Below are 25,549 nucleotides of genomic sequence, written 5' to 3'. Positions count from 1 at the left end.
TTGGTTTTGTTCTCTGTCTCCCCCTTTTAGACTGTGAGCCCACTGTTGGGTAGGGACTGTCTCTAGATGTTGCCAGCTTGTACTTCCCAAGCGCTCAGTCCAGTGCTCTCCACACAGTAAGCTCTCAATAAATACGATTGATGATAATGATGATGATGATGACCGCCTCTATATGTTGCCAGTTTGTACTTCCCAAGCGCTTAATACAGTGTTCTGCACACAGTAAGCACTCAATAAATACGATTGATGATGATGAGGACGACTGTATATGTTGCCAGCTTGTACTTCCCAAGCGCTCAGTACCGTGCTCTGCACACAGTAAGCACTCAATAAATACGATTGATGATGATGATGACCATCTCTATATGTTGCCAGCTTGTACTTCCCAAGCGTTTAGTACAGTGCTCTGCACACAGTAAGCGCTCAATAAATACGATTGATGATGATGATGATCCTCTCTATATGTTGCCAGCTTGTACTTCCCAAGCGCTCAGTACAGTGCTCTGCACACAGTAAGCGCTCAATAAATACGATTGATGATGATAATGATGATGATGATGACCGTCTCTATATGTTGCCAGCTTGTACTTCCCAAGCGCTTAGTACAGTGCTCTGCACACAGTAAGCGCTCAATAAATACGATTGATGATGATGATGACCCTCTCTATATGTTGCCAGCTGGTACTTCCCAAGCGCTCAGTACAGTGCTCTGCACACAGTAAGCGCTCAATAAATACGATTGATGATGATGATGATGACCATCTCTAGATGTTGCCAGCTTGTACTTCCCAAGCGCTCAGTACAGTGCTCTGCACACAGTAAGCGCTCAATAAACACGATTGATGATGATGATGATGATGATGACCGTCTCTATATGTTGCCAGCTTGTACTTCCCAAGCGCTTAGTCAGTGCTCTGCACACAGTAAGCGCTCAATAAACACGATTGATGATGATGATGATGACCATCTCTAGATGTTGCCAGCTTGTACTTCCCAAGCGCTCAGTCCAGTGCTCTGCACACAGTAAGCGCTCAATAAATACGATTGATTGATTGATTGATTGATTGGGGCAGGATGGGTGCCACTCACGTATTTGAAGGACAGCACGATGGCCGTGATGATGCCCGTCACCATGACGACGATGCCCAGCACGCAGAAGAGCCCGGCGCACGAGGTGAAATCAACCTGCAGGAGGGGACGGGGGGTTGCGTTCAGGGCCCCGCCACCTCCCCCCGGGGGTCCTCCAGGGTTGTCCGGTGGGGGTCCGCGGAGGGGACGGGGCGGCGGGGCCCGGGGCTCCCCCTCACCTTGGTCTGGAAGCAGAAGATGGTGACGATGACGGCGACAATGGCAGTGATGAGCATGGACAGGAGGACGGCCTTGGTGCTGTACATGCTGAGGGGGCGGGCAGAGGCCGGGAGCCGGGGGTCAGCACCCTGCCACCACCTCCCTCTCCCAACCGCCCACCCACCCGCCAGGAGGGAGCCCGCACAGTCACGGGACCCGGGTTCCAATCCCGCGGGGTCCCATCCCTTCCTTTTAGACTGTGAGCCCACCGTTGGGTAGGGCCTGTCTCTATATGTTGCCAACTTGGACTTCCCAAGCACTTAGTCCAGTGCTCTGCACACAGGAAGCGCTCAATAAATACGATCGATTGATTGATTGATTCTCCGGGCCTCGGTTTCCTCCTCTGCAAAATGGGGACACAATACCCCTTCTCCCCAACCCGCCGGGCGGGGATTCTGTCCCAGGGCAAGTGAGCCCGTTGTCGAGTAGGGACCGTCTCCATCTGTTGCCGGATTGTACTTTCCAAGTGCTTAGTACAGTGCTCTGCACACAGGAAGCACTCAATACGATCGATTGATTGATTCTCCGGGCCTCGGTTTCCTCCTCTGCAAAATGGGGACACAATACCCCTTCTCCCCAACCTGCCGGGCGGGGATTCTGTCCCAGGGCAAGTGAACCCGTTGTCGAGTAGGGACTGTCTCCATCTGTTGCCGGATTGTACTTTCCCAGTGCTTAGTACAGTGCTCTGCACACAGGAAGCGCTCAATAAATACGATTGGCTGATTGATTGATTCTCCGGGCCTCGGTTTCCTCCTCTGCAAAATGGGGACACAATACCCGTTCTCCCCAACCCGCCGGGCGGGGATTCTGTCCCAGGGCAAGTGAGCCCGTTGTCGAGTAGGGACCGTCTCCATCTGTTGCCGAACTGTACTTTCCAAGTGCTTAGTACAGTGCTCTGCACACAGGAAGCACTCAATAAATACGACTGGCTGATTGATTGATTCTCCGGGCCTCGGTTTCCTCCTCTGCAAAATGGGGACACAATACCCGTTCTCCCCAACCCGCCGGGCGGGGATTCTGTCCCAGGGCAAGTGAACCCGTTGTCGAGTAGGGACTGTCTCCATCTGTTGCCGGATTGTACTTTCCAAGTGCTTAGTACAGTGCTCTGCACACAGGAAGCGCTCAATAAATACGATTGGCTGATTGATTGATTCTCCGGGCCTCGGTTTCCTTCTCTGCAAAATGGGGACACAATACCCGTTCTCCCCAACCCGCCGGGCGGGGATTCTGTCCCAGGGCAAGTGAGCCCGTTGTCGAGTAGGGACCGTCTCCATCTGTTGCCGGATTGTACTTGCCAAGTGCTTAGTACAGCGCTCTGCACACAGGAAGCGCTCAATAAATACGATCGATTGATTGATTGATTCTCTGGGCCTCGGTTTCCTCCTCTGCAAAATGGGGACACAATACCCCTTCTCCCCAACCCGCCGGGCGGGGATTCCGTCCCAGGGCAAGTGAGCCCGTTGTCGAGTAGGGACCGTCTCCATCTGTTGCCGGATTGTACTTTCCAAGCGCTTAGTACAGCGCTCTGCACACAGTAAGCGCTCAATAAAGACGATCGGATGAAGGAGTGAAAGCAGCGTGACTATGCGGCAAGAGCCCGGGCTTGGGAGCCAGAGGGTGTGGGTTCGAATCCCGGCTCCGCCACTTGTCGGCTGTGTGACTTTGGGCAAGTCACTTCGCTTCTCTGGGCCTCAGTGCCCTCATCTGGAAAATGGGGATGAAGACCGTGAGCCCCACATGGGACAACCTTGAATCAACCCCACCGCTTAGCACATAGTAAGCGCTTAAGAACGCCATTCTTCTTCTTATTATTATTATGTGCTGTGGGGAGGGGAAGCGGGGGGAAACTCTGTTGAAGCAGAGTGAGATAGTGGCTAGAGCCCGGGCCGAGGAGACAGAAGGACCTGGGTTCTAATCCCAGTCCCTCCACTCGTCTGCTGTGTGACCTTGGGAAAGTCACTTAACTTCTCTGGGCCTCAGTTCCCTCATCTGGAAAACGGAGATTAAGACTGTGAGCCCCACGTGGGACACGGACTTTGTCCAACCTGATTAGCTTGTAACAACTCCAGGGCCGGTATCTCCTTACAGTGCCAGGCATCATCATCATCATCAATCGTATTTATTGAGCGCTTACTGTGTGCAGAGCACTGTACTAAGCGCTTGGGAAGGACAAATTGGCACCTAGTAAATGCTTAGCAAATACCGTTATTATTTAAAAATGCCATTAAAAGAAGCAGAAAGATCCCGGGCTTGGGACTCGGAGGTCATGGGTTCTAATCCCGGCTCCATCACTTGTGTGGCTTCAGGCAAGTCACTTCACTTCTCTGTACCTCAGTTCCCTCATCTGGAAAATGGGGATTAAGACGATGAGCCCCAAGTGAGACCATGTGATTACCCTGTATCTCCCCCAGTGCTTAGAGCAGTGCTTGGCACATAGTAAGCGCTTAACAAATACCATTATTATTATTCTTATTATTATGTGCTGTGGGGTGGGGAAGCGGGGGGAAACTCTGTTGAAGCAGAGTTAGTGGCTAGAGCCCGGGCCGAGGAGACAGAAGGACCTGGGTTCTAATCCTAGTTCCTCCACTTGTCTGCTGTGTGACCTTGGGCAAGTCACTTAACTTCTCTGGGCCTCAGTTCCCTCATCTGGAAAACGGAGATTAAGACTGTGAGCCCCACGTGGGACATGGACTTTGTCCAACCTGATTAGCTTGTATCAACTCCAGTGCCGGTATCTCCTTACAGTGCCAGGCACATGATAAGCACTCAGCAAATAATAATAATAATAAAAATGGCATTTATTAAGCGCTTACTCTGTGCAAAGCACCGTTCTAAGCACTGGGGAGGTTACAAGGTGATCAGGTTGTCCCACGGGGGGGCTCACAGTCTTCACCTTCATTTTACAGATGAGGTGACTGAGGCCCAGAGAAGTTAAGCGACTTGCCCAAGGTCACACAGCGTTATTATTTAAAAGTGCCATGAAGAGAAGCAGCGTGGCTCAGTGGAAAGAGCCCGGGCTTGGGAGTCAGAGGTCATGGGTTCTAATCCCGGCTCCATCGCTTGTCAGCTGTGTGACTTCGGGCAAGTCACTTCACTTCTCTGTGCCTCAGTTCCCTCATCTGGAAAATGGGGATTAGGACTGTGAGCCCCACGTGGGACAACCTGATCACCCTGGATCCCCCCAACGCTTACAACAGTGCTTTGCACATAGTAAACACTTAAACACCATCATTATTATTATTAAAAAAACTGTCTTTCATAGAGTGCTTAGTCCAGTGCTCTGCACACAGTAAGCGCTCAATAAATACGATTGAATGACTGAATGCTCTCCATCATCATCAATCGTATTTATTGAGCGCTTACTATGTGCAGAGCACTGTACTACTACTACTGCACACAGTAAGTGCTCAAATATCACTGATTGACTGAGAGACAGGGAATCTCCCCCTCTACACTGTGTGCTCACTGTGGGCAGGAATGTGTCTGTTGTTATACTGTCCTCTCCCAAGCGCTCAGTACAGTGCTTTGCAAACAGTAAGCGCTCAATAAATACGACTGAATGGATGTCGAATTCCCTCCTGGGTATCCTCTCCCACCGCTTAGAACATTCCTTGGCACACGGTAAGCCCTCAATAAGTATGACCTCTTTTAGACTGTGAGCCCACTGTTGGGGAGGGACTGTCTCTATATGTTGCCAATTTGTACTTCCCAAGCGCTTAGTACAGTGCTCTGCACATAGTACATATTTGTTTGTACATATTTTTTTTACTCTATTTATTTAATTTATTTGTACATATCTATTCTATTTATTTTATTTTGTTAGTATGTTTGGTTTTGTTCTCTGTCTCCCCCTTTTAGACTGTGAGCCCACTGTTGGGTAGGGACTGTCTCTATATGTTGCCAATTTGTACTTCCCAAGCGCTTAGTACAGTGCTCTGCACATAGTAAGCGCTCAATAAATATGATTGATTGATTGATTGATAGTAAGCGCTCAATAAATACAATTGATGATGATGATGATGACTGAACGAATGTCTAATTCCCTTCTGTGTATTTTCTCCCGGCGCTTAGTAATGATGGCATTTAATGATGGCATTTATTAGGCGCTTACTATGTGCAAAGCACTGTTCTATGCGCTGGGGAGGTTGCAAGTTGATCAGGTTGTCCCACGGGGGGGCTCAGAGTCTTCATCCCCATTTTACAGATGAGGGAACTGAGGCCCAGAGAAGTGAAGTGACTTGCCCAAAGTGAGAGGCAGCGGGGCTCAGTGGAAAGAGCCCGGGCTTGGGAGTCAGAGGGTGTGGGTTCTAATCCCGACTCCGCCACTGACCAGCTGCGTGACTTTGGGCAAGCCACTTCACTTCTCAGTTACCTCCTCCTCTGGGGATGAGGACTGTGAGCTCCACGTGGGACAACCTGATTACCCTGTATCTACCCCAGCGCTCAGTACAGTGCCCGGCACATAGTAAGCGCTTAACAAATACCGTCATTATTATTATTATTCTCTGTGGCTCAGTTACCTCATCTGGAAAATGGGGATGGAGACTGTGAGCCCCACGTGGGACAACCTGATCACCTTGTATCTACCCCAGAGCTTAGTACAGTGCCTGGCACATAGTAAGCGCTTAACAAATACCGTCATTATTATTCTCTGGGCCTCGGTGACCTCATCTGTAAAATGGGGATGGAGACTGTGAGCCCCCCGTGGGACAACCTGATGACCTTGTATCTACCCCAGCGCTTAGTACAGTGCCTGGCACATAGTAAGCGCTTAACAAATACCGTCATTATTATTCTCTGGGCCTCAGTGACCTCATCTGTAAAACGGGGATGGAGACTGTGAGCCCCCCGTGGGACAACCTGATGACCTTGTATCTACCCCAGAGCTTAGTACAGTGCCTGGCACATAGTAAGCGCTTAACAAATACTGTCATTATTATTCTCTGGGCCTCAGTGACCTCATCGGTACAATGGGGATGGAGACTGTGAGCCCCACGTGGGACAACCTGATCGCCTTGTATCTACCCCAGCGCTTAGTACAGTGCCTGGCACATAGTAAGTGCTTAACAAATACCGTCATTATTATTCTCTGGGCCTCAGTGACCTCATCAGTAGACTGTGAGCCCACTGTTGGGTAGGGACTGTCTCTATATGTTGCCAATTTGTACTTCCCAAGCGCTTAGTACAGTGCTCTGCACATAGTAAGCGCTCAATAAATACGATTGATGATGATCTGTAAAATGGGGATGGAGACTGTGAGCCCCACGTGGGACAACCTGATCGCCTTGTATCTACCCCAGCGCTTAGTACAGTGCCTGGCACATAGTAAGTGCTTAACAAATACCGTCATTGTTATTCTCTGGGCCTCAGTGACCTCATCAGTAGACTGTGAGCCCACTGTTGGGTAGGGACTGTCTCTATATGTTGCCAATTTGTACTTCCCAAGCGCTTAGTACAGTGCTCTGCACATAGTAAGCGCTCAATAAATACGATTGATGATGATCTGTAAAATGGGGATGGAGACTGTGAGCCCCACGTGGGACAACCTGATCGCCTTGTATCTACCCCAGCGCTTAGTACAGTGCCTGGCACATAGTAAGCGCTTAACAAATACCGTCATTATTATTCTCTGGGCCTCAGTGACCTCATCTGTAGACTGTGAGCCCACTGTTGGGTAGGGACTGTCTCTCTATGTTGCCAATTTGTACTTCCCAAGCGCTTAGTACAGTGCTCTGCACATAGTAAGCGCTCAATAAATACGATTGATGATGATCTGTAAAATGGGGATGGAGACTGTGAGCCCCACGTGGGACAACCTGATCACCTTGTATCTACCCCAGCGCTTAAAACGGTGCTCGGCACATAGTAAGCGCTTAACAAATGCCATCGTCATTATTATTATTACATTCCCCTTCACATGGTAAGCGATTAGTAAGTACTATTACTACTTACCTGGCTATAGTACCTGTCATAAAGCCCATGGCCAGAGTCTGGAGCAGGGATGGAGAGGAAGAGAGAGAAAGGGAGAGATGAAAAAAGGGGAAAGCGCTTAGTGCTCTGCACACAGTAAGCGCTCAATAAGTACAACCGAGTGAACTGGAGAAGCAGTGTGGCTTAGTGGAAAGAGCCCGGGCTTGGGAGTCAGGGGTTGTGGGTTCTAATCCCGGCTCTGCCACTTCTCTGTTGTGTCACTTTGGGCAAGTCACCTCCCTTCTCTGGGCCTCAGTTCCCTCATCTGTAAAATGGGGATGAAGACTGTGAGCCCCACGCGGGACAACCTGGTCACCTTGTATCTACTCCAGCGCTTAGAACAGGGCTTGGCACATTGTAAGCGCTTAACAAATACCATTTCCGTCTAGTCTGTGAGTTCATTGTTGGGTAGGGATTGTCTCTATCTGTTACCGAAATGTCCAAGCGCTTAGTCCAGTGCTCTGCACACAGCAAGCGCTCAATAAATAGGATTGAATGGATGAATGAATGAATGAATGAATGAAAGAAAGGGGAAGGAGAGCCTTATGGTGGGGGAGGGGAAATATGGGCTGGGGGCAAGTGGAGTGAAATCCCGATTGATGGGTGGGAAAACCTGACAGCAGGAATTCGGGGAGTTCCCGCATATGGAAAATGGGGATCCATAGGCCCCCTTTCTCCTCCTTAGAGCGTGAGCCCCAAGTGGGACAGGAACTGTGCCCGACCCAATTAGCTTGGATCTGCCCGAGCGCTCACTACAGTGCCTGGCGCGTAGTAAGCGCTGAACGAGTGCCATCGCGCCGCTCCGTGGCAAGAGCCCGGGCTTGGGAGTCAGAGGTCGTGGGTTCTAATCCCGGCTCTGCCACTTGTCTGGCTGGGTGACCCTGGGCAAGCCACTTCACTTCTCTGGGACTCAGTTCCCTCATCTGGAAAACGGGGATGACGATGGCGAGCCCCCCACGGGACAACCTGATCACCTTGGCTCTCCCCCAGCGCTTAGAACAGTGCTCGGCACATAGTAGGCGCTTAACAAATCCCATCATCATCATTATTATTATTATTATAATGAGCCCCAAGCTGTTCTCCCTGAGCATCTCCCAGACTGTGAGCCCACTGTTGGGTAGGGACTGTCTCTATATGTTGCCAACTTGGACTTGCCAAGCGCTTAGTACAGCGCTCTGCACACAGTAAGTGCTCAATAAATGATTGATTGATTGATTGATCACCCCCATGCCCTGGCACGGGCAGGGTGGGGGTCCAGATGGGGCGGTGGGGTGGACGGGGCACGGCCGGACTCACGAAGATGGACAGGAGGATGATGTTCCATGGGAAGCGGCGCCTGGAGACGGGAGGAAAGAGGCCGGGGAGAGGTCAAGGGGCGAGGGGGACGGGGTGGGTATCATGAGACCACCTACCCTCCCATCTGCCCAGGCCAGGCCCCTGCTGGGGGGCAAGGGGGGCCCGGATCCCGTTGTGGGGTGGGTAGACTGTGAGCCCACTGTTGGGAAGGGACTGTCTCTATATGTTGCCAATTTGGACTTCCCAAGCGCTTAGTCCAGTGCTCTGCACACAGTAAGCGCTCAATAAATACGATTGATGATGATGAGGGTAGGTGGACCCTGGCTCCAGCTGGGGGAGAGTAGGTGGGTGCCCAGCTCCAGCTGAGGAGGAGGGCAGGTGGGGGCCCAGCTCCAGCTGGGAGAGGGTAGGTGGGTGCCCAGATCCAGCTGAAGGGGAGGGTAGGTGGGTGCCCGGCCCTAGTTGGGGGTGGCTAAATTGTGCCCGGCTCCAGTTGAGTGGGTGGAAAGGGGGTGCCCGGCCCCAGCTGGGGGCGGCTAAATTGTGCCCGGCTCCAGTTGAGTGGGTGGAAAGGGGGTGCCCGGCCCCAGCTGGGGGCGGCTAAATTGTGCCCGGCTCCAGTTGAGTGGGTGGAAAGGGGGTGCCCGGCCCCAGCTGGGGGCGGCTAAATTGTGCCCGGCTCCAGTTGAGTGGGTGGAAAGGGGGTGCCCGGTCCCAGCTGGGGGCGGCTAAATTGTGCCCGGCTCCAGCTGAGTGGGTGGAAAGGGGGTGCCCGGCCCCAGCTGGGGGAGAGGCAAATTGTGCCCGGCTCCAGTTGAGTGGGTGGAAAGGGGGTGCCCGGCCCCAGCTGGGGGCGGCTAAATTGTGCCCGGCTCCAGCAGAGTGGGTGGAAAGGGGGTGCCCGGCCCCAGCTGGGGGCGGCTAAATTGTGCCCGGCTCCAGCTGAGTGGGTGGAAAGGGGGTGCCCGGCCCCAGCTGGGGGAGAGGCTAAAAGCAGCCCCACGTTCCAGGCGCAGGGGCTCGGAGGTGCCCGGCTCCGGAGGGGAGGGATGGTGGTGCCCGGCTGCCCTCTCCCCATGGGTCACGTCCGGCTCCCTTGGGGGGGGTCACGGTCCTTGAGGTTCACCCCCCACCCCCACCCCACGCTGGAGACCCCGCAGCCGCCCGGCCCTGAGACCTCTGCTGCCCCTTCCCCCCCCAGGGCAAGACTCACCGAGGCCCCTGGCAGCAAACCAGAGTCATGTAGGTCCCCAAGAACACAGCACTGTGGGCCGAAACAGAGTCATTACCTTGTTTCCCCTCCCCAAGCGCTTAGAACAGTGCTTTGCACATAGTAAGCGCTTAACAAATGCCATCATTTGGGGGGGAGGGGGTCTCCCCCAAACAGGGCCCATCCCCAACCAAGCCCTCCCTCCCCACACTTCTAGCCTGTAAGCCCACTGGTGGGTAGGGACCGTCTCTATATGTTGCCAACTTGGACTTCCCAAGCGCTTAGTCCAGTGCTCTGCACACAGTAAGCGCTCAATAAATACGACTGAATGAATGAATCCACCAATCACACTTCCCCTCTTCAAAGCCCTACTGAGAGCTCACCTCCTCCAGGAGGCCTTCCCTGACTGAGCCCCCCATTTTTTCCTCTTCCCCATCGCCCCCACTCCCTCCCTCTGCTCTACCCCCTTCCCCTCCCCACAGCACTTGTGTATATTTATACGTATTTATTATTCTATTTATTTTATTATTCATTCATTCATTCCGTCGTATTTATTGAGCGCTTACTGTGTGCAGAGCACTGTACTAAGCACTTGGGAAGTACAAGCCGGCAACATATAGAGACGATTAACGATGATTATTAATGATGTGTATATAGCTATAATCCTATTTATTGATATTGAAGCTATTGATTCCTGTCTACTTGCTTTGTTTTGTTGTCTGTTTCCCCCTTCTAGACTGTAAGCCCGTTGTTGGGTAGGGATTGTCTCTATCTGTTGCCAAACTATGCATATTTCTTGGTCTATTTATTTTACTTGTACATATCTATTCTATTTATGTTCTATCTATGTTGCCAATTTGTACTTCCCAGGCGCTTAGTACAGCGCTCTGCACATAGTAAGCACTCAATAAATACGATTGATAATGATAATATTTATTTTATTTTGTTAATACGTTTTGCTTTGTTCTTAAGTTGTACTTTAACTTGTACTTCCCAAGCGCTTGGTCCAGTGCTCTGCACACAGTAAGCGCTCAATAAATACGATTGATTGATTGATTCACCTTGTAACCTCCCCAGCGCTTAGAACAGTGCTTTGCACATAGTAAGCGCTTAATACTATCATTATTATTATTATTATTATTACTTCCAAGTGTTTAGTCCAGTGCTCTGCACACGGTAAGCGCTCAATAAATACAACAATGAATGAATGAATACACATGTGCACACGGTCAGGGTCACACCTGCACAGAGTCACGCATGCTCCCAAATCCCTGCCAGGTCGGGGGCACTGGAGCCCACCCGCCTCCTGGAATTTGCCAATTTGTACTTCCCAAGCGCTTAGTACAGTGCTCTGCACATAGTAAGCGCTCAATAAATACGATTGATTGATTGATTGATTGGAAAAGAGGGGGAATCTGGCGAGATTCCAGGCCGGACAGGGGCCTGCCACCATGGGATTCACCTCCGGGCGACCCCAATTCATTCATTCAATCGTATTTATTGAGCGCTTACTGTGTGCAGAGCACTGGACTAAGCGCTTGGGAAGTCCAAGTTGAGAAGCAGCGTGGCTCAGTGGAAAAGAGCTCGGGCTTTGGAGTCAGAGGTCATGGGTTCAAATCCCAGCTCTGCCACTTGTCAGCTGTGTGACTTTGGGCAAGTCACTTAACTTCTCTGTGCCTCAGTTCCCTCATCTGTAAAATGGGGATGAAGACTGTGAGCCCCACGTGGGACAGCCTCATGACCTTGTATCCTCCCAGCGCTTAGAACGGTGCTTTGCACATAGTAAGCGCTTAATAAATGCCATTATTATTATTATTATTATTATTATTATTACAAATTGGCAACACCTAGAGACGGTCCCTACCCAACAACGGGCTCACGGTCTAGAAGGGGGAGACGGACAACAAAACAAAACATGTAGACGGGTGTCAGAGTCAGCAAAACAAATTAAATTAAATTTAATTAAAGAGAATTAAAGCTAGATGCACGTCATTAACAAAATGAATAGAATAGTAAATATGGACAAGTAAAATAGAATAATAAATCTGTACAAATATATATATATATATATATATATATATATATACAAGTGCTGTGGGGAGGGGAAGGAGGTAGGGCTGGGGGGATGGGGAATTGGGGATGTGCAGGGCTCTAGAAGGGAGGTGGGGACGAGGGGAGACTCAAAACTGCTAAAGCTGGAGAAAGACGGGGGAGGAATTGAAACCGCCAGTCCAGCACATTCATTCATTAATTCCATCATACTTACCAAGAGCTTATTGTGTGTAGAGCATTATACTAAGCGCTTGGAAATATTTATTACTGGAAGTAATATTTATTACTCTATTTATTTATTTATTTTACTTGTGCATATCTATTCTATTTATTTTATTTTGTTACTATGTTTGGTTTTGTTCTCTGTCTCCCACTTTTAGACTGTGAGCCCACTGTTGGGTACGGGCGTCTCTATATGTTGCCAACTTGTACTTCCCAAGTGCTTAGTACAGTGCTCTGCACACAGTAAGTGCTCAATAAATACGACGGATGGATTGATTGATTGGAAAGTACACTTCTGTAACAAATAGAGACAATCCCTACCCAACAACGGGCTCACACTCTAGAAGGAAATGGTATTTGTTAAGTGCTTACGATGTGCCGAGCACTGTTCTAAGCGCTGGGGTAGACAAAGGGCGATCAGATTGTCCCGCACGGGGCTCACGCTTTTAATCCCCATTTGACAGATGAGGTAACTGAGGCCCAGAGAACTGAAGTGGCTTGCCCCAGGTCACACAGCAGACATGTGGCACAGCCGGGATTAGAACCCATGTTCTCTGACCCCCAAGCCTGGGCTCTTTCCACTAAGCCATAAATATGTTTGTATATATTTATTACTCTATTTATTTATTTATCTTGTACATATCTATTCTATTTATTTTATTTTGTTAGTGTGTTTGGTTTTGTTCTCTGTCTCCCTCTTCTAGACTGTGAGCCCGCTGTTGGGTAGGGACCGTCTCTATGTGTTGCCGACTTGTACTTCCCAAGCGCTTAGTACAGTGCTCTGCACACAGTAAGCGCTCAATAAATACGATTGATTGATTGATTGATTGATTGGGAGCATTCAATACGACAACAGACACATTCCCTGCCCACAATGAGCTCACAGTCAAGAGCAGCATAGGAAGCAGCATGGCCTAGTGGCTAGAGCCTGGGCCTGGGGGTTGGAAGGTCACGGGTTCTAATCCCGGCTCTGCCCCATGTCAGCTGTGCGATCTTGGGCGAGTCACTTCACTTCTCTGGGCCTCAGTTCCCTCATCTGTCAAACGGGGATGAAGACTGTGAGCCCCCCTGAGGGACAACCTGATCGCCTTGTAACCTCCCCAGCGCTTAGAACAGTGCTTTGCACATAGTAAGCGCTTAATAAATGCCGTCATTGTTATTATTATTATTATTACAAGGTGATCAGGTTGTCCCACGGTGGGGCTCACAGTCTTCATCCCCATTGTACAGATGAGGTAACTGAGGCACAGAGAAGCAGCGTGGCTCAGTGGAAAGAGCACAGGCTTTGGAGTCAGAGGTCACGGGTTCACATCCCAGCTCCGCCAATTGTCAGCTGTGTGACCTTGGGCAAGTCACTTCACTTCTCTGGGCCTCAGTTCCCTCATCTGTCAAACGGGGATGAAGACTGTGAGCCCCCCTGAGGGACAACCTGATCGCCTTGTAACCTCCCCAGCGCTTAGAACAGTGCTTTGCACATAGTAAGCGCTTAATAAATGCCATCATTGTTATTATTATTATTATTACAAGGTGATCAGGTTGTCCCATGGTGGGGCTCACAGTCTTCATCCCCATTGTACAGACGAGGTAACTGAGGCACAGAGAAGCAGCGTGGCTCAGTGGAAAGAGCACAGGCTTTGGAGTCAGAGGTCACGGGTTCACATCCCGGCTCCGCCAATTGTCAGCTGTGTGACCTTGGGCAAGTCACTTCACTTCTCTGTGCCTCAGTTCCCTCATCTGTAAAATGGGAGTTAGCTCTGTGAGCCCCCCATGGGACAACCTGATCACCTTGTAACCTCCCCAGCGCTTAGAACAGTGCTTTGCACATAGTAAGCGCTTAATAAATGCCATCTTTGTTATTATTATTATTACAAGGTGATCAGGTTGTCCCACAGTGGGGCTCACAGTCTTCATCCCCATTGTACAGATGAGGTAACTGAGGCACAGAGAAGCAGCGTGGCTCAGTGGAAAGAGCACAGGCTTTGGAGTCAGAGGTCACGGGTTCATATCCCGGCTCCTCCAATTGTCAGCTTTGTGACCTTGGGCAAGTCACTTCACTTCTCTGTGCCTCAGTTCCCTCATCTGTAAAATGGGGGTTAGTTCTGTGAGCCCCCCATGGGACAACCTGATCACCTTGTAACCTCTCCAGTGCTTAGAACAGTGCTTTGCACACAGTAAGCGCTTAATAAATGCCATTATTATTATTATTATAGTAAGCACTTAACAAATACCCTAATTATTAATTATTATTAGAGGGATGCAGGGATTTGGGGCTGGAAGAACAGCGCTCGGCACATTAGAGTAGCAGCGTGGCTCAGTGGAAAGAGCACAGGCTTTGGAGTCAGAGGTCACGGGTTCATATCCCGGCTCCGCCAATTGTCAGCTGTGTGACCTTGGGCAAGTCACTTCACTTCTCTGTGCCTCAGTTCCCTCATCTGTAAATTGGGGATGAAGACTGTGAGCCCCATGTGAGACAACCTGATTGCCTTGTAACCTCTCCAGTGCTTAGAACAGTGCTTTTCACATAGTAAGCGCTTAATAAATGCCATTATTATTATTATTATAGTAAGCACTTAACAAATACCCTAATTATTAATTATTATTAGAGGGATGCAGGGATTTGGGGCTGGAAGAACAGCTCTCGGCACATTGTAAGTGCTTAACAAATACGTTAATTATCAATTACTATTACAGGGATGCAGGGATGCAAGGATTTGGGGCTGGAAGACATGACCCTTTCAGACAGTCTTTTAGACTGTGAGCCCACTGTTGGGTAGGGACCGTCTCTACCAACTTGGACTTCCCAAGCGCTTGGTCCAGTGCTCTGCACACAGTAAGCGCTCAGTAAATACGACTGATTGATTGATTGATTGACCCTAACTGCCACCCCTGCTTCAGGGAGGGAGGACAGGCCCCGGACACTCACTAGGACGCATAGTAGACGGCCAGATTCCTCCTCACAAAGGTGTTGACGGGTTCCCTGCGGGTGGAAGGGGAAGACGAAGGCGTCAAAGGGCTGCCTCTCTTCCCAACCCTTGCCAAGAAGCCCCCCGGCCCCCAATTCCGCCCCGTCCTTGCCCAGAGAAGCCCCCCAACCTCCCACCCGCCCCCCAAAATCCCTCCCTCAGGCTCTGCCCCCAGTTTCTCCCCAAAACCACCCACCCCCTGCTCCCAGACTCCGCTTCCCGGTGCTCCCCGGTAGCCCCTCCGTCCCCCCGAAGAGGTGCCCAGGTGGAGGGGGAGGCCACACTCACACGAAGGTGAAGATGGCGATGATGCCCACGGTGACAAACAGCTGGGCCGAGATGATGGCATAAACCTGGAACACAGAGCCAGGGACACAGGTCACTCCCCCCCCGGGGGTAGAGATGCCCCACCGGTCAGTCCAGCCCACTGGGCAGACCCAGATAATAATAATAATAATAATAATAATAATAATAATAATAATAATAATAATGATGGCACTTGTTAAGCGCTTACTATGTGCTTTTAGACTGTGAGTCCACTGTTGGGTAGGGACCGTCTCTATATGTTGCCATCTTGTACATATCTATTCTATTTATTTTATTCTGTTAATATGTTTGGTTTTGTTCTCTGCCTCCCACTTCTAGACTGTGAGCCCACTGTTGGGTAGGGACCGTCTCTATATGTTGCCAACTTGTACATATCTATTCTATTTATTTTATTCTGTTAATATGTTTGGTTTTGTTCTCTGCCTCCCACTTCTAGCCTGTGAGCCCACTGTTGGGTGGGGACCGTCTCTATATGTTGCCACCTTGTACTTCCCAAGCGCTTAGTCCAGTGCTCTGCACACAGGAAGCGCTCAATAAATACAATTGATGATGATGATGTGCAAAGCACTGTTCTAAGCGCCGGGGAGGTTAGAGAAGCAGCGTGGCTCAGTGGAAAGAGCCCGGGCTTTGGAGTCGGAGGTCACGGGTTCAAATCCCAGCCCTGCCAATTGTCAGCTGTGTGACTTTGGGCAGGCCACTTAACTTCTCTGGGCCTCAGTTCCCTCATCTGTCAAATGGGGATGAAGATTTTGAGCCTTTTAGACTGTGAGCCCACTGTTGGGTAGGGACTGTCTCTATATGTCGCCAATTTGTACTTCCCAAGCGCTTAGTACAGCGCTCTGCACATAGTAAGCGCTCAATCAATACGATTGATGATGATGAAGACTGTGAGCCCCCTGAGGGACAACGTGGTCGCCTTTGTAACCTTCCCCAGCGCTTAGAACGGTGCTTTGCCCATAGTAAGCGCTTAATCAATGCCAACATTATTATTATTATTAGAACAGTGCTTTGCACATAGTAAGCGCTTAATAAATGCCATCATCATTATTATTATTATTATTACAAGGTGATCAGGTTGTCCCACGGTGGGGCTCACAGTCTTCATCCCCATCTTACAGACGAGGGAACTGAGGCCCAGAGAAGTGAAGTGACTTGCCCAAAGTCACACAGCTGACAACCGGCGGAGCCAGGATTTGAACCCATCATCATCATCATCATCATCGATCGTATTTATTGAGCGCTTACTGTGTGCAGAGCACTGGACTAAGCACTTGGGAAGTCCAAATTGGCAACATCTAGAGACGGTCCCTACCCAACAGTGGGCTCACAGTCTAAAAGGGGGAGAGAACAAAACCAAACATACTAACAAAATAAAACAAATAGAATAGATATGTACAAGTAAAATAAATAAATAAATAGAGTAACAGATACGTACATATATACATATATCCAGGTGCTGTCCCCTCTCCATCCCCCCATCTTACCTCCTTCCCTTCCCCACAGCACCTGTATATATGTATATATGTTTGTATGTATTTATTACTCTATTTATTTATTTTACTTGTACATATCTATTCTATTTATTTTATTTTGTTAATATGTTTGGTTTATTTCTCTGTCTCCCCCTTCTAGACTGTGAGCCCACTGTTGGGTAGGGACTGTCTCTATATGTTGCCAATTTGTACTCCCCAAACGCTTAGTCCAGTGCTCTGCACACAGTAAGCGCTCAATAAATACGATTGATGATGATGATGATGATGTCTCCCCCTTTTAGACTGTGAGCCCACTGTTGGGTAGGGACTGTCTCTGTATGTTGCCAATTTGCACTCCCCAAGCGCTTAGTCCAGTGCTCTGCACACAGTAAGCGCTCAATAAATACGATTGATGATGATGATGATGATGTCTCCCCCTTTTAGACCGTGAGCCCACTGTTGGGTAGGGACTGTCTCTATATGTTGCCAATTTGTACTCCCCAAGCGCTTAGTCCAGTGCTCTGCACACAGTAAGCGCTCAATAAATCCGATTGATGATGATGATGTCTCCCCCTTTTAGACTGTGAGCCCACTGTTGGGTAGGGACTGTCTCTATATGTTGCCAACTTGGACTTCCCAAGCGCTTAGTCCAGAGCTCTGCACACAGTAAGCGCTCAATAAATCCGATTGATGATGATGACGTCTCCCCCTTTTAGACTGTGAGCCCACTGTTGGGTAGGGACCGTCTCTATATGTTGCCAATTTGTACTCCCCAAGCGCTTAGTCCAGTGCTCTGCACACAGTAAGCGCTCAATAAATACGATTGATGATGATGATGATGAGGTAAGATGGGGGGGGGGATGGAGAGGGGGACGACGGGGAACCCATGACCTCCGACTCCAAAGCCCGGGCCCTTTCCATCGAGCCACGGCGTAAACCTGGAGGTGAGGGGCAGGGGCACCCGGGCACCGTCACGCCGCCCGCCTTCTAGGGGGTCCCGGGAGGGTAGAGATGACCCCAGTAGTCAGCCCGGCCTACTGGTCAACCCAGCCCAGTGGTCAGCCCGAGAAGACTGGCATAAACCTGGAGCCCGGGCCCAGGGCCTCAGTTACCTCATCTGTAAAAATGGGGATGAAGACTGTGAGCCCCACGTGGGACAACTTGATCACATTTGTATCCCCCCCAGCGCTTACTGGGGGGAGAGAACAGAGAACAAAACCAAACCTACTACCCGAATAAAACAGAGTAGAGATGTATGAGTAAAATAAATAAATAGAGTAATAAATATGTACAAACATATCATCATCATCAATCGTATTTATTGAGCGCTTACTATGTGCAGAGCACTGTACTAAGCACTTGGGAAGTACAAATCGGCAACATAGAGAGACAGTCCCTACCCAACAGTGGGCTCACAGTCTAAAAGGTTATAATCCTGGCTCTGCCACCTGCCTGCTGTGTGGCCTTGGGGGAGTCACTTCACTTCTCTGGGCCTCAGTTGCCTCGTCTGGAAAATGGGGATGAAGACGGTGGGCCCCATGTGGGACAGGGACTGTGCTTGTATCCACCCTAGCGCTTAGTACAGTACCTTGCACATGCATTCATTCCATCGCATTTATTGAGCGCTTACTGTGTGTGCAGTGCTTTGCACATAGTAAGCGCTTAAATGCCATCATCATCATCATCAATCGTATTTATTGAGCGCTTACTATGTGCAGAGCACTGTACTAAGCGCTTGGGAAGTACAAATTGCGAAGTACAAAACGCGTCCCGGTGGGGCAGGCGGAGACGTCCCCACCAGTCAGGGCAGTCCACAGGTCAGCCTGGCCTGGACAGGGCGTCTCAGCAAAACGCCACCCGGGGGGTCTGTCCCTTCTGCGGTGCCCCGATTTGCTCCTGTATATATGTTTGTACATATTTATTACTCTATTTATTTCATCATCATCATCATCAATCGTATTTATTGAGCGCTTACTATGTGCAGAGCACTGGACTAAGCGCTTGGGAAGTACAAATTGGCAACATCTAGAGACAGTCCCTACCCACCAGTGGGCTCACAGTCTAAAAGGGGGAGACAGAGAACAAAACCAAACATACCAACAAAATAAAATTTATTTATTTATTTTACTCGTACATCTCTATTCTATTTATTTTATTCGGTTAGTAGCTTTGGTTTTGTTCTCTGTCTCCCCCCTTTTAGACTGTGAGCCCACTGCTGGGGAGGGACTGTCTCTAGATGCTGCCAACTTGGACTTCCCAAGCGCTTAGTACAGTGTTCTGCACACAGTAAGCGCTCAATAAATACGACTGATGATGATATGCTTGTACATATTTATTACTCTATTTATTTATTTTACTCATACATCTCTATTCTATTTATTTTATTCGGTTAGTAGGTTTGGTTTTGTTCTCTGTCTCCCCCCTTTTAGACTGTGAACCCACTGCTGGGGAGGGACTGTCTCTAGATGCTGCCAACTTGGACTTCCCAAGCGCTTAGTACAGTGCTCTGCACACAGTAAGCGCTCAATAAATACGATTGATGATGATGATACGTTTGTACATATTTATTACTCTATTTATTTATTTTACTTGTACATCTCTATTCTATTTATTTCATTCGGTTAGTAGGTTTGGTTTTGTTCTCTGTCTCCCCCCTTTTAGACTGTGAGCCCACTGTTGGGGAGGGACTGTCTCTAGATGTTGCCAACTTGGACTTCCCAAGCGCTTAGTACAGTGCTCTGCACACAGTAAGCGCTCAATAAATACGATTGATGATGATGATACGTTTGTACATATTTATTACTCTATTTATTTATTTTACTCGTACATCTCTATTCTATTTATTTCATTCGGTTAGTAGGTTTGGTTTTGTTCTCTGTCTCCCCCCTTTTAGACTGTGAGCCCACTGTTGGGGAGGGACTGTCTCTAGATGTAGCTTCTCTATATGAGAAGCAGCGTGGCTCAGCTGAAAGAGCCCGGGCTTTGGAGTCAGAGGTCATGGGTTCGAATCCCGGCTCCGCCACATGTCTGCCGTGTGACCTTGGGCAAGTCACTTCACTTCTCTGAGCCTCAGTGACCTCATCTGTAAAATGGGGATGAAGACTGTGAGCCCCACGTGGGACACCCTCATCACCTTGTATCCTCCCCAGCGCTTAGAACAGTGCTTTGCACGTAGTAAGCACTTAACAAAATGCCAGAATTATTATTATTATTATTATTATTATTATTATTATGTCGCCAACTTGTACTTCCCAAGCGCTTAGTACAGTGCTCTGCACACAGGAAGCGCTCAATAAATATGATTGATTGATTGATATCTATTCTAGATATCTATTCTAGATGATGATGATGATGATTTTGTTAGTATGTTTGGTTTTGTTCTCTGTCTCCCCCTTTTAGGCTGTGAGCCCACTGTTGGGTAGGGACTGTCTCTAGATGTTGCCAACTTGTACTTCCCAAGCGCTTAGTACAGTGCTCTGCACACAGAAAGCGCTCAATACATACAATTGATTGATTGATATCTATTCTATTTATTATATTTTTTTAGTATGTTTGGTTTTGTTCTCTGTCTCCCCCTTTTAGACTGTGAGCCCACTGTTGGGTAGGGACTGTCTCTCTATGTTGCCAACTTGGACTTCCCAAGCGCTTAGTCCAGTGCTCTGCACACAGTAAACGCTCAATAAATACGATTGATTGATTGATTGCTCCTTTCTTCATCCCCCCCATCACAGCCCCACACCACTATCTCCCTCTCCCTCATTTATTTATAGCTATTCATTCATTCAATCGTATTTATTGAGCGCTTACTGCGTGCAGAGCACTGGACTAAGCGCTTGGGAAGTCCAAGTCGGCAACATCTAGAGACGGTCCCTACCCAACAACGGGCTCACAGTCTACAAGGGGGAGACAGACAACAAAACAAGTATTCCTGTCCGTCTCCCCCTCTAGACTGTCAGCTCACTGTGGGCAGGGAACACGTCTGTTTATTGTTCTACTGTCCTCTCCCAAGCGCTTAGTACAGGGCTCTGCACACAGTCAGCGCTCGATAAATACCACTGACTATTGTCTTCACCCAAGCGCTTAGTACAGTGCTCTGCACACAGTCAGCGCACAATAAATACCAGTGCCTGACTATTGTTTTCTACCAAGTGCTTAGTACAGTGCTCTGCACACAGTCAGGGCTCAATAAATACCAATGTCTGATTATTGTTTTCTCCCAAGCGCTTAGTACGGTGCTCTGCACACAGTAAGCGCTCACTAAATACCACTGACAGACGAACTGAACAGCCCAACCTGAGTGGGTAAGCGCTTAGTACGGTGCTCTGCACATAGTAAGCGCTCAATAAATACGATTGATGATGGGCAGAGACCGGGGGCACAGGCCAGGGACACTGAGAAGAGGGGCAGGGGGTGAGGCCTGGGGGCATCTTATACAGTGTGGCTCAGTGGAAAGAGCCCGGGCTTTGGAGTCAGAGGACTTGGGTTCTAATCCCGGCTCTGTCACTCGTCTGCTGTGTGACCTTGGGCAAGCCGCTTCACTTCTCTGGGCCTCAGTTCCCTCATCTGTAAAATGGGGATGAAGACTGTGAGCCCCACGTGGGACAACCTGATGAGCTTGTATCTCCCCCAGTGCTTAGAACAGTGCTTGGCACATAGTAAGCGCTTAACAAATACCATAATAATCATCATCATCAATCATCATTAGAGAAGCTAATGATGCGGGCAAGCCGCTTCACTTCTCTGTGCCTCAGTTCCCTCATCTGTAAAATGGGGATGAAGACTGAGCACCCCCCATGGGACAACCTGATCACTCTGTAACCTCCCCAGTGCTTCGAACAGTGCTTTGCACATAGTAAGTGCTTAATAAATGCCATTATTATTATTATTATTATTATTATCATACAAACTAACAACAGGCAAAGGAGACGCAAAGTTATTCAGAGGTAATAGTAATACTTATGATGGTATTTGTTAAGCGCTTACTATGTGCCAAGCACTACTCTAAGCACTGGGGGAGATACAAGGTGATCAGGTTGTCCCACGTGGGGCTCACAGTCTTCATCTCCATTTGACAGATGGAGTAAGTGAGGCGCAGAGAATAATATTAACGGCATTTGTTAAGCGCTTACTATGTGCCAAGCACCGTTCTAAGCGCTGGGGGAGATACAAGGTGATCAGGTTGTCCCACATGGAGCTCACAGTCTTCATCCCCCTTTTACAGATGAGGTAACTGAGGCACAGAGAAGTGAAGTGACTTGCCCAGGTCACACAGCTGACAAGTGGCGGAGCTGGGATTAGAACTCATGACTTCTGACTCCCAAGCCCGGGCTCTTTTCCACTAAGCCAGGCTGCTTCTCATAATGATGGTATTAGTTAAGTGCTTACTATGTGCCAAGCACTGTTCTAAGTGCTGGGGAGGACACAAGGTGATCAGGTTGTCCCACATGGGGGTCACAGTCTTCATCTCTATTTGACAGATGGAGTAAGTGAGGTGCAGAGAGTAATAATAATAATAACGTTGGTATTTGTTAAGCGCTTACTATGTGCCAAGCACCATTCTAATAATAATAATGGCATTTATTAAGCGCTTACTATGTGCAAAGCACTGTTCTAAGCACTGGGGAGGTTACAAGGTGACCAGGTTGTCCCAAGGGGGGGGGCTCACAGTCTTCATCCCCATTTTACAGATGAGGTCACTGAGGCCCAGAGAAGTAAAGTGACTTGCCCAAGGTCACCCAGCTGACAATTGGCAGAGCCGGGATTTGAACCCATGACCTCTGACTCCCAAGCCCGGGCTCTTTCCACTGAGCCACGCTGCTTCTAAGCACCGGGGGAGATACAAGGTGATCAAGTTGTCCCCCGTGGAGCTCACAGCCTTCATCCCCACTTGACAGATGAGGGAACTGAGGCCCAGAGAAGTGAAGTGACTTGCCTAAGGTCACCCAGCTGACAATTGGCAGAGCTGGAGTTTGAACCCATGACCTCCGACTCCCAAGCCCGGGCTCTTTCCACTGAGCCACGCTGCTTCTAAGCACCGGGGGAGATACAAGGTGATCAAGTTGTCCCCCGTGGAGCTCACAGCCTTCATCCCCACTTGACAGATGAGGTCACTGAGGCCCAGAGAAGTGAAGTGACTTGCCCAAGGTCACCCAGCTGACAATTGGCAGAGCCGGGATTTGAACCCACGACCTCCGACTCCCAAGCCCGGGCTCTTTCCACTGAGCCACGCTGCTTCTAAGCACCGGGGGAGATACAAGGTGATCAAGTTGTCCCCCGTGGAGCTCGCAGCCTTCATCCCCACTTGACAGATGAGGGAACTGAGGCCCAGAGAAGTGAAGTGACTTGACCAAGGTCACACAGCTGACCAACGGCAAAGCCGGGACCCCTGGATCCCAGGGCCGGGCTGTTGTCCGGGGTTTTTTGGGGGGCGGCGGATGGACATCGCGGGGCGGGGGCCGGGACTGACCTTGCGGATGAAGGCGTGCCGCACCTTGCGATCGTCCCACTCTCCGGAGGCGAAGGTGTCGCTCCTGCTGGCGCCCTCGCCCCCGTAGCTCTCCCCGCGGTCTGCCGGACACGGGGCAAGGTCAGCGGGCCGCCCGCTCCCGGCCGCCGGGGACCCGGGAATCCGGGACGCCCCCCACTTCCCTCCCCGGGACACCGGGAATCCCGTGAGGAACAGCAGACTGCATCCCGCTTAGTACAGCGCTAAGCGCTCGGTGCGGTGCTCTGCACACACAGTAAGCGCTCACTAAATACGACCGAGGGAACCAAGCCCAGAGAAGTTAAGTAACGTGCCTGAGGTCGCACAGCGGGACGGTAGCAGAGCTGGAATTGGAACTCAGAACTCTGTGATCCCTCTCTCTGATCATAATCTTCTCACCTGCCTCCTCACTCACACTCCTTTCCCCTGTAAATCCGTATTACTCCCTCACAGAGATCTCCGCTCTCTGGACCCCACCCATCTTTCGGAGCGCCTCACACCCCACCTCGCCGCCCTCTCCTCTCTACCCAGTCTTGATGATCAGATTACTGCTCTCAACTCTACCCTTTCTACTCAGCTAGACTCGCTCGCTCCCCTTTCCCTTCGCCGCTCTCGCACCACTAACCCACAGCCCTGGATCACTGCCACTGTCCGCCTCCTTCGCTCTTATGCTCGAGCTGCCGAACGCTGCTGGCGAAAGTCTAAACACCATGCCAACCTCGTTCACTTCAAGTTTATCCTTTCCTGCCTTAACTCAGCCCTCTCTTCTGCCAGACAAAACTATTTCTCCTCCCTTATTGACACCCATGCCCATCACCCCCGCCAGCTCTTCCGTACATTCAACTCCCTTCTCAGGCCCCCGGTTCCTCCCCCTCCTCCTTCCCTCACCCCCAACGATCTGGCCTCCTACTTCATTAACAAAATTAAATCCATCAGGTCCGACCTCCCCAAAGTCTCTTCCCCCCTTTCTCCAACCCCCCGGCTCTCAACATTCTCTGCTACTCTCCCATCCTTCCCAGTGGTATCCTCAGAGGAACTCTCCTCCCTCCTCTCAAGTGCTACTCCGGCCACCTGTGCTTCTGACCCCATTCCCTCTCATCTTATGAAATCTCTCGCTCCATCCCTTCTCCCCTCCTTAACTTCCATCTTCAACCGCTCACTCTCCACTGGTTCCTTCCCCTCTGCCTTCAAACATGCCCATGTCTCTCCCATCCTAAAAAAACCCTCTCTTGACCCCACCTCACCTTCTAGTTATCGTCCCATATCCCTCCTACCATTCCTTTCCAAACTCCTTGAACGAGTTGTCTACACGCGCTGCCTAGAATTCCTCAACAACAACTCTCTCCTCGACCCCCTCCAGTCTGGCTTCCGTCCCCTTCATTCCACGGAAACTGCGCTCTCAAAGGTCACCAATGACCTCCTGCTTGCCAAATCCAACGGCTCATACTCTGTCCTAATCCTCCTCGACCTCTCAGCTGCCTTTGACACTGTGGACCACCCCCTTCTCCTCAACACGTTATCTGACCTTGGCTTCACAGACTCCGTCCTCTCCTGGTTCTCCTCTTATCTCTCCGGTCGTTCTTTCTCAGTCTCTTTTGCAGGCTCCTCCTCCCCCTCCCATCCCCTTACTGTGGGAGTTCCCCAAGGTTCAGTGCTTGGTCCCCTTCTGTTCTCAATCTACACTCACTCCCTTGGTGACCTCATTCGCTCCCACGGCTTCAACTATCACCTCTACGCTGATGACACCCAGATCTCCATCTCTGCCCCTGCTCTCTCCCCCTCCCTCCAGGCTCGCATCTCCTCCTGCCTTCAGGACATCTCCATCTGGATGTCCGCCCGCCACCTAAAGCTCAACATGTCGAAGACTGAGCTCCTTGTCTTCCCTCCCAAACCTTGTCCTCTCCCTGACTTTCCCATCTCTGTTGACGGCACTACCATCCTTCCCGTCTCACAAGCCCGCAACCTTGGTGTCATCCTCGACTCCGCTCTCTCATTCACCCCTCACATCCAAGCCGTCACCAAAACCTGCCGGTCTCAGCTCCGCAACATTGCCAAGATCCGCCCTTTCCTCTCCATCCAAACCGCTACCCTGCTAATTCAAGCTCTCATCCTATCCCGTCTGGACTACTGCACTAGCCTTCTCTCTGATCTCCCATCCTCGTGTCTCTCTCCACTTCAATCCATACTTCATGCTGCTGCCCGGATT

At 50.0% G+C, this 25,549-nt stretch overlaps 1 protein-coding gene across 1 annotated transcript in view; it reads right to left on the bottom strand.

Moving 5' to 3' along the window:
• TMBIM1 (transmembrane BAX inhibitor motif containing 1) overlaps window positions 1-25,549 on the bottom strand; it is an 86,497-nt gene that overhangs the window by 7,457 nt on the left and 53,491 nt on the right. Inside the window, exons 3-10 of the mRNA XM_038747696.1 lie at window positions 23,326-23,426; window positions 15,349-15,413; window positions 15,021-15,074; window positions 9,827-9,877; window positions 8,614-8,653; window positions 7,300-7,337; window positions 1,308-1,395; window positions 1,090-1,185 (exon numbers count right to left, since the gene is read on the bottom strand). Coding sequence (XP_038603624.1) covers window positions 1,090-1,185; window positions 1,308-1,395; window positions 7,300-7,337; window positions 8,614-8,653; window positions 9,827-9,877; window positions 15,021-15,074; window positions 15,349-15,413; window positions 23,326-23,426 — 533 coding nt within the window. The remainder of the gene's footprint in view (window positions 1-1,089; window positions 1,186-1,307; window positions 1,396-7,299; window positions 7,338-8,613; window positions 8,654-9,826; window positions 9,878-15,020; window positions 15,075-15,348; window positions 15,414-23,325; window positions 23,427-25,549) is intronic.

Source organism: Tachyglossus aculeatus, chromosome 1, assembly GCF_015852505.1.
Source record: "Tachyglossus aculeatus isolate mTacAcu1 chromosome 1, mTacAcu1.pri, whole genome shotgun sequence".
In the NCBI taxonomy this organism is placed as follows: domain Eukaryota; kingdom Metazoa; phylum Chordata; class Mammalia; order Monotremata; family Tachyglossidae; genus Tachyglossus; species Tachyglossus aculeatus.
Note: the sequence above shows the minus strand (reverse complement) of the source record. Positions and strands in the feature narration are given on the sequence as shown.